This window comes from Leptosomus discolor, chromosome 15 (assembly GCF_034619465.1).
Source record: "Leptosomus discolor isolate bLepDis1 chromosome 15, bLepDis1.hap2, whole genome shotgun sequence".
Taxonomy (NCBI): Eukaryota; Metazoa; Chordata; class Aves; order Leptosomiformes; family Leptosomidae; genus Leptosomus; species Leptosomus discolor.
In genome coordinates this window covers 18,559,250-18,567,325 of record NC_141405.1, presented here as the reverse complement: position 1 = coordinate 18,567,325, position 8,076 = coordinate 18,559,250, and the positions used below count along the sequence as shown (strand labels likewise).

At 57.6% G+C, this 8,076-nt stretch overlaps 1 protein-coding gene across 2 annotated transcripts in view; it reads right to left on the bottom strand.

The window, feature by feature from the left end:
• The window catches only part of MYOCD (myocardin), a 114,782-nt gene that overhangs the window by 1,322 nt on the left and 105,384 nt on the right, over positions 1 to 8,076 (bottom strand). The window contains exons 7-11 of one of the 2 annotated variants that reach the window (XM_086473624.1): positions 7,363 to 7,488; positions 6,577 to 6,845; positions 6,068 to 6,221; positions 3,872 to 4,825; positions 934 to 1,047 (exon numbers count right to left, since the gene is read on the bottom strand). In XM_086473624.1, coding sequence (XP_086329750.1) covers positions 934 to 1,047; positions 3,872 to 4,825; positions 6,068 to 6,221; positions 6,577 to 6,845; positions 7,363 to 7,488 — 1,617 coding nt within the window. The remainder of the gene's footprint in view (positions 1 to 933; positions 1,048 to 3,871; positions 4,826 to 6,067; positions 6,222 to 6,576; positions 6,846 to 7,362; positions 7,489 to 8,076) is intronic. The other variant, XM_086473625.1, reaches the window with a different exon arrangement.

Genomic DNA, 8,076 nt, shown 5'->3' with positions numbered 1-8,076 from the left:
CCCTCCGGCCACAGATGCCTCTAGGTGGCTCTAGACCCCACAAACGGCTTTCTCCCCTGCAGGAGGGCTGCCACTCCAACACAGGGCTGGCAGTGGCGCTCAGCTGCATGGGCCTGGGACAAGCCGGGTGGGTCCAGGGAGCATGGTGCCAGGTTCCCCCTGTCCTGTTGCTGACCCTCTGCTCAGTGGCCACCACAGACTGCCTCTTCCCAGGGCCATCGGGACACACTGATTTTTGGACCCAGCACCTCGCACCGGCCTATGCCTCCTTGCACTTCCTGCAGCTTCCTGGGGGCAATGCATGATCATCCTCCTCTCCCTGGACAAGGCTGGAAGGGCTTCCTGCACACCTCCTTGCCAGCCAGCATAAGCCCGTTTTTATCACTTCCAACAGCATCACTCCATTTTCCTAAAGGCACCATCATGACTGGCACTGAGGCTGCTGACGCTCACCAGAAGTGAGGGGTTCAACGGGCAATGGGGACAGTCCTCCCTGTGGGACCAGTGCCCCAGGTTGAGGCTAAGGGAGGCAGATGGCATGGAGCAGGGCACTTTGCCAACGGGTTAAAGAGGGAAGGTGAGGTTTCCTGGTGACTTGGGAATGCTCGAGAGTCTGTTTCTCACGTAGCACTGAGCACCCCAAAGAACAGTACACCAAAGACCTGGGATATTTTTGTAGGATGTCAGGACCCTGGGGTGGACTGGTGCCTTTCATCAGCACAGATGTTATCCCATCCAGAGTGGTGTCTGACTGCTTTGTGGCAGTCATTCAGCTACTGACTGTTCAAGAAAATCCCGTTCCTTATGGAAACAGGCCTGTCCTACCCAGAGACCCCGTAATGGGCTGTAACTTCTGCAGATGAGTTACATTAACTGCAAAAGAACACCCTGCACAGCCCTAGCCCTGTAGAAAATAAAAAATTATACAGTTACCTGCTTTACTGCATCCTCATAGGGTGGAGGCTGCTTTGCCTCTGAGAGGTCTGGGCTTGACTTACAAAAACTTGGGGATGGAATAGAAAACTTTTGACCTGCCTGCGTAGCCATCTGCGTAGGGGAAATACAGGGAAACGGAGTCAATGCACAGGGAGGCATGGCAGGAGACCCAGCTCTCTTTCACCCTCACAGCCAGTGTGGTGCCAGGGAAACTAGTGATTTTGTGGGTCAAATCATCTCAAATGGAGTGCCTGGCCTCTGGACAGGAGAGAGGGAGGTAAACTAGCTCTGTTAGGCTAGATCTGAGATGCGGGGCCAGGCTGACCTCCCGGCGCTGCTGGAGCACAGACATGATGCCACAAAGCATCCTGGTGCTCGGTCCAGCCGCGAAGTGCAGAACAAGGGGAAGAGAGGAACGAGTTGCTGGTGATCGGCTGCAACCGAGAAGCGATGCAGCAGTTCCTTGGCTGCCAGCTGGCTCCCAGCCCCTCTGCAGGGGACCATCTCCATCACAGCCTGTTTGGGGGCACCTCACAGAGTGCAGGCCAGTGAAGGCCATTTAAGAGTCACTGCCAGGTCAGCACCTGGGCTTTCCCTGTGCCCGTGCCAAACGTGGGTGTATCAGTGCCAGCTTTTTGCCAGACCCCCCCCTTCCAGAAGGGAGACTGCTGCCCCCACTGCCTCTAGGCCCTTGTGTGTCCTTCCACACTGCCTGGCCACAGCAGACTCATCCCACGAGAGCCAGCGCCAGGGGATGCAGCACAGCTCCGAGAGGCAAGTCAGGTCCAGAAGAGGATGCAGGGCAGCAGTGAGGCCACTCGGCCTGGCCATGCATGTCCTGGCCCCATTTCTGTGGAGGGCAGCTGGGAGGAACAAGTATCCCTGGCTTGTGGGGGACGGCACTCCAACGCCGGGCAGAGAGGCAGCTGTTGCTGAAGAGTGACCCTTGCCCCTGGGAGCCCCTTGCAGGCAGCAAAGGAATGCCCAGAATGGGCGGTGTTGCAGCTGGGATGAGCTGCAGGACACCATGGGGCCATCCCCTCCACATGCCCCTTGGGCTCAGGCAGGAGGAAGGAGCTGGAGATGCCCCCGAGGTGTCGCTGCTCCCTGCTGATGCTCCCTGACCATTGCCCATTTGTCCAGAGCAGCCCCACTGCTTCCCTTGGAGCGTTGTCTGGCAGCACCGTGTCGCACCGCCCCACTGCCCAGCTCACACGTACAGCTCTGTGCCCCGCTGCTAAGGTCACCCACTGCGTTCTACTGCCCACTGCAACCCCTGCTCTCCACCCCGCCGCCCAGGCTCTCTGCCCCGTTGCCCAGCTCATCCAAAGCAACGCTCTCCATTGCCTGTTTCACCCCAGCAGCAAGCCCCACTGCCTCTCTCACCCCCATCCCACTGACAGCACTCTCTGCTCCTCTCACCCTAAATTTCTCCCCATTTCCCACCTTGCCGGCAGCGCTGTGTGCCAGCTGCCCACGTCACTTGTCTCACCATCCTCTGAATGGCTTAGAGACAATGCTGAGTCCTGGTTTCTGCCACCTCGCAGCACTGCACCCCGCTGCCCAGCTCCTGCCGCGCACCGCTCCGTGCGCTAACTGTGGGAACGTGCTCTGTGAGCTGCCCTGCTCGAGCACTTCGTGCTTTGCAGTGGCTGTTGCTCTGCTCTGTGGCTGTGGTGCACTCAGCCTGCACTGTACTTCTTCCCTGAATGCTGTGAGCGTGCCTTGCACCGCTGTGTGTGGTTTACAGGCTGTATGATAGGTGTTGCTGCTGCCTCTGAAAACCTGGTAGGGTGTTGGGATGAGTTTGGGCTGTGATCAACAGCACCTTGTGCTGCTTTTGTGTGTTGGCAGCATGCGCCCTTCTCCAAGCTTTTGTACCTGTTCAGAGGGCTGAGTGAGGAGTGACGGATGCCGAATGGACAGCTCTGCTGTGCTGGTTGCCTGGTGGAGAGGCACAAGCTCTATCTGATTGCAGACCTCAGTTGCAAGCCCTGCTCTATCTTCCCAAGGAAAGACTTCCCATAAGACCAGTGTAACCGCCCTCCTTCAACCTGGTGGTTAAAACCCCTCACACACTGCTAGGAGCTGCAGTGGCTCAGCAAGATGCTGAAAAGCCCTGCAACACTGCAGCGGGGCTCTCCCAGGGGTATTAGGAACTGTGCCAGGGCTCTCCCAGGGGCTGAGGGATCTGTGCTGGTGCTTCCCTGCTGTGGATAGAGCTGTGCCAGGGCTCCATGGGGCAGGTGGAGTTGTGCCAGGGCTTTCCCAGGATGGAGAGAGCCGTGCCAGTGCTCCATGGGGCAGGGGGAGCTGTGCCAGGACTCCCCCAGGGACACAGCAACCTGTGCCAGGGCCTCCCCCTGAGGGGAGAGACAGCTGGGATAGGGCTCTTTTAGGGCAGAAGAAGCGATGCCAACGCTCCCCCAGGGCAGAGGGAGCTGTGCCAGGACTCCTCCAGAGGCAGAGGTGGCTGCGCCAGGGCTCCACAGGGCAGAGGATGCTCTGCCAGGACTCTCCCAGGACACAAGGAGCTTTGCCAGTGTTCACCTAGGGGCAGAGAGAGCTGTGCTGGGGTCCCCTGGGGAAGAGGAAAGCTGTGCCAGGGCTCCCCCAGGACAGAAGGATCTGTGCTGTGGCTCCGCAAGGCGCGGGAGCTCTGCTGTGGCCCCCGAGGGCAACTGGGTGCGGTGGCAGCAGGGCTCCCTGCAAAGGACCCTGCAGTGCCATCGGCTTCCGACCCGTTGTCCATCTGGGATAGTCTCTGCCTTTCCAGGCAGCCCCACATGTTTCCCTGGGGTCCCCTGGGCACCCACCCCTGGTGCCAGCAGTCCAGGTCTGACAGGAAAGGACTCGAATGGGGACGTTTGGCTGACTGCCCACAGACACCAGGAGGTTCACCACCGTGATGCTGCCTGGGGTGCTCTCCACTTACCGGTGCTGTGCGAAGGCAACCGCTGGTCTGCGGGGACACACTGCGCCCCTCTGCCTGGGAGCTGGGAGACACCGAGAGGAGATAGTGGCTGTTGGGGGACGGCGGCAGGCTGATGTGCTGGGGGCTCTTTGCAGCCCCGAGTGGAGAGTGCTGGGGGGAGCACTGCGGGCTCAGGAATGTTGAGGAGGTGATGGTGCTTTGCCCGGCAGGCTCCAAGCAGTGGCTATTTACAATGTGAGGCAGCTGCGGCACCCCACAGTTACTTAACTTATCCGAGCTGCTGGCTTGACCTTTCAAGGCAGTCTGTTTGGATGCAAATGGACAGCTGGACACTGTGTTTTCTTGCTTGATGGGGACACCAAAGAAATGCTGATTGGGCTGCTGCTTCTCCTCAAGGCCATTGCTTCTCTTCCGCTTTTGGAGCTGCATCCGTAGCTCTTCCACCTGCCTCTGCTCTTGCTGCAGCTTCCATGTCAGTTCATTGATGACCTTCTGCTTCTCCACCAGCATCTTGTCTTTCTCTGTATCAATCCCTTCCAGCTCCAGCTGGATGCTCCCCCCATTCATGCTGCTCATGAGGCTTTCTTCGGCACTGCCATGAACCGGAGACGGCTGGAGACCGAACTGGGGAGAAGACATGGGCCCGTCGTTGAATGTGTCTGGCAAAGAGCCGCTCACAGAGAGGTCAGAGGAGGCTGGAGAGATGGGTGGGGTGGAGCTAGTGCTGCCAAAGTGGTAGAAGCCATTTGACAACATGCTGGTGGAGGACTGCGACTGGTAACTCGACAGGGTGCTTGTTGGCGTGACTGGGAAGGTGACGGTGGTTATCTCGCTGAAGTTTGGCACCGCGTTGCTGCTGCACTCCTGGAAGGGCCGCAGCCGTTCCATCAGTGCTGTTTTGGTACCTGACACAGGTAAGCCTCGTATTCGGAGCTGCTGTCTCAGTTCTGACACCTAGAAGGAAAGTCACAAATGATCAGTCCCAATGGCAGATGAGCCCTTTAGAAACCAACCATTTCTAACAAGGAGTCTTAGATCGCAGGCTCCCAGCTTCCTGCTTTAAAGCTCTGACCCCCCAGGTACTCACTGTCTCACCTGCAGTCACCAGAGTCACCATACACCGCCCTCACCACCCCATGTCCTGCAGAATCTCCTTCCTTCTTCCTCCAGGAACTGTGACTGCTTTCCATGAACCAGCAGTGATCCTTGGGTCATGGAGGTAATCGAAGATTCCCTTCTAGGTTTCTACATGAGCTTCCTATGTTTCTACATGAGCAGAGGACTTTCACAAAGATCAGGCACTAGCTGATGGCATCCTTTAGCTCAGAGAATGTGACCACATACCTTGAACATACACCATGGTCAGGGTCGAGGCACCTGAGCTGGGGCTTCACTATGGCCAAACTCACGTTATTTCTACTTCATCTTATTTCTTTCTCTAGTAGTGTGTGCTGCCCCCAGGTCTCTGCTCCTAGAAGGACTTGGCCTTCCCCAGCACCGAGGCTCCATTAGCAAAGCATAAAAACACTGTTGATGTGAACGGTTCTCCCTTATGCCCTGCCTGTCTTGCCTATGTGAGAGATTTAAGTACTGCTCAAAGCAGTGCTCAGAGCTGCAGACTTACAGGAGATACCTGCTTGTGAAGAGAGCTGAGCTGGCCTGGCTGCAATGACCATGAGAAGCTGAGTCACTAAGTGGAGGCCATGCTGACCTCCTAGCTTCTGTCTTGTCTGCTAGCAGCATCCATGATGTCCACCATAAAACCACAGAAGGTATGGAGCCATGAGCTGCAGCAGCAGCAGCACAGACCGTCCTTTAGTCTTGACCTGGTGACCTGGTCTGCAGCCATCTCAAGTTATACCTAAAGTCTGCTGATAACATGCTCTGGAACAATGCACTCACGTGTCACCTGCAGAGCAGCAAACTCATGTTTTCTGTTACCCAGGAAAAAAATGACATCAAGCAAAAGGGACTGGTGTATCTGCAAGACTCCCGCTGGGCTGGCACTAGATAAGCATGCGTTGAGAAATGGTGACCAGTTCCTGACTCCGTGTGACGTTGTCTGGGGTTTGCTCACAGCATGGTGGTTCTGTAGCACCAGCCTCAGCCTGTGCCACTACCCCACACGCTTCAGGGGTAGCAAAGCACATTCAGGCTATAAGATTCTGCCTCTGCGGTGACAAAGTTTGCACTCACTTTCAGATCATCCAGGTTAGGTGGCAGAGGGCCCGGCTTGATAGATGAGACACAAGTCTGGCCTGAAAAGGTGGTTTTCACAGGAGAAAGAGGGGTGGTGTTGACAGAAGTTGATGAAGAATTTGAACTTTTGACCACTTGCTCATTTGATTGCCTGAAATAACAAAGGAGATTTGGGGTAACTTGTCTGCCCCCCTGGAGTCTCTGTGCCCAGCGTACCATCTCTTTGCTCCCTTGGGGCTGCTATGTCCTATATGAGACTTGAAGGACAGCCAGCCCCAAGGAAAACCAGATTGGGCTGTAAGGAGATTGCTGGTGACCCACCAGCAGGTCGCAGGTGCCCCAGCCGGTGCACAAAGCCATAATGGCTCTGCAGGAGACGGATGTTCTCAAGCTCTTATGTTTCTCTTGCATGCATCTATCCCCTTGCTGTGGCACAAATGGGTACAGCAGGGGAAAGTTTGGAGAGAGGCAGGACTAAACCCTTCTATTGATACATTGCCACTCACTTGAGCTGGCCTTGGTGCATCCCTGGGTAGCTGAAGTGCTGCTGCTGCTGCTGCTGTTGTTGCTGCTGCTGCTGCTGGCTGAGGATCTGGAGCTGCAGAAAGAGCTGCTGCTGCTGGAGGAGTCTGGCATATGCAGAATCCATGGGTGGAGGGGACTTCTCTGCCTTCTGGTCCGGTGGGATGTACTGGTGATACTTCAGCTTCTTCACCTTGGGTTTGGTGTCCTTGGGCTTTTTGTGACGGTTCTTGTTATCACTGGATGATTTGGACTGTTGGTCCAAGAAGGAAAGGAATTAGCTGAGAGAAGAACTCCTGCCACCCCCGTGGGAACTCAGAGGCTTGGGACAGAGCAAGGCCAGCTCCTGCCAACACTGTGACACTGCAGCTCAAAGAGCTGCCTAGTCTGCGTGTGGGGAACTCCCTCAGGGCCATGTCCCATCTCAGTTGTGCGGGAGAGGACATGAGATGGAGGATAACCCTCCTTGCCTGGAAGGTATTTCAGTGTTGCCTTGTATCTCTGTCTGCTCCTGGTCCCAGGGGATGTTTCCAGCACAAAAGCTGAGCAATCGCCTCTAGCACAAAGCAATGCTCTACCTTGTACATTATGAAATGGATCAAATTGCAGTTTTTGACAACAAGGTTTGTCTCCCAGCGTTATTCCGAACCTTTAAAGCCAAACCCCAGGTGTCCCACACACGTCGGGTGCAGCACACGGGCACTCCAGGTTTGGACACAGCCAGGGGCCCTGGGCTGGGTCCCTCTCCAGGGCAGAGTGACAGGCATTACCTTCACGGTGGAGGGCACCGAGAGGGTTGGGCTCTCCTGCCCCGCCGCCTGCTTGGGGCTGTCGCACTGGCTGCCCTGCCCTGCGGCCGGCTCTGGGGCATGGCCGTCGGCGCTGTGCGGGTGGTCCTGCAGGGGAGAGGCGAGCCCTGCGTTGGGAGAGGGCATGTCCCCAGCCCCCCAGGCCATCACAGATGCCTCAGCCCATCCCAGTCCCCCCCATGTCTGTCCCAGCCCACTGTCTCTACTCCCCCAGGTTATCCCGGTCCTTTGTCTCCCCAGTGCATCCCAGTCCACCCTAGTCTCCAAGCCCTCCTGATTCCACCTCAGACCTGTATCCTCGTTCCCACCCCCCCCCCCCCCCCCTCACCCCCCCCTCACACCGTTGGCTCCTCAGTGTGTCCCCGACAAGCCCAGTCCGCCCAGTCCACCTCTGGCTGGTCCCAGTCCCTCGGGTCCCCCCCCTCCTCAGTCCCTCAGTCCACTTCAGTTCCCCTCAGTCCCCCAGTCCATTCCAGTCCCTCCAGTCTGCCTCAGTCCCTTCAGTTCGCCCCAGCCCATCCTGTTGCCCCCGGCCCCCCCAGTCACTCTAACCACCCCCTGCCCCCCCCCCCCCCCCCCGCCCCGGCCCCCCCCCCCCCCCCCCCCTCCCACCCGGGTGCAGTACCAGCGCCGGCCGGCAGGGGCCGCGGCGCCCCCGCGCAGCCTGTGTGCTGC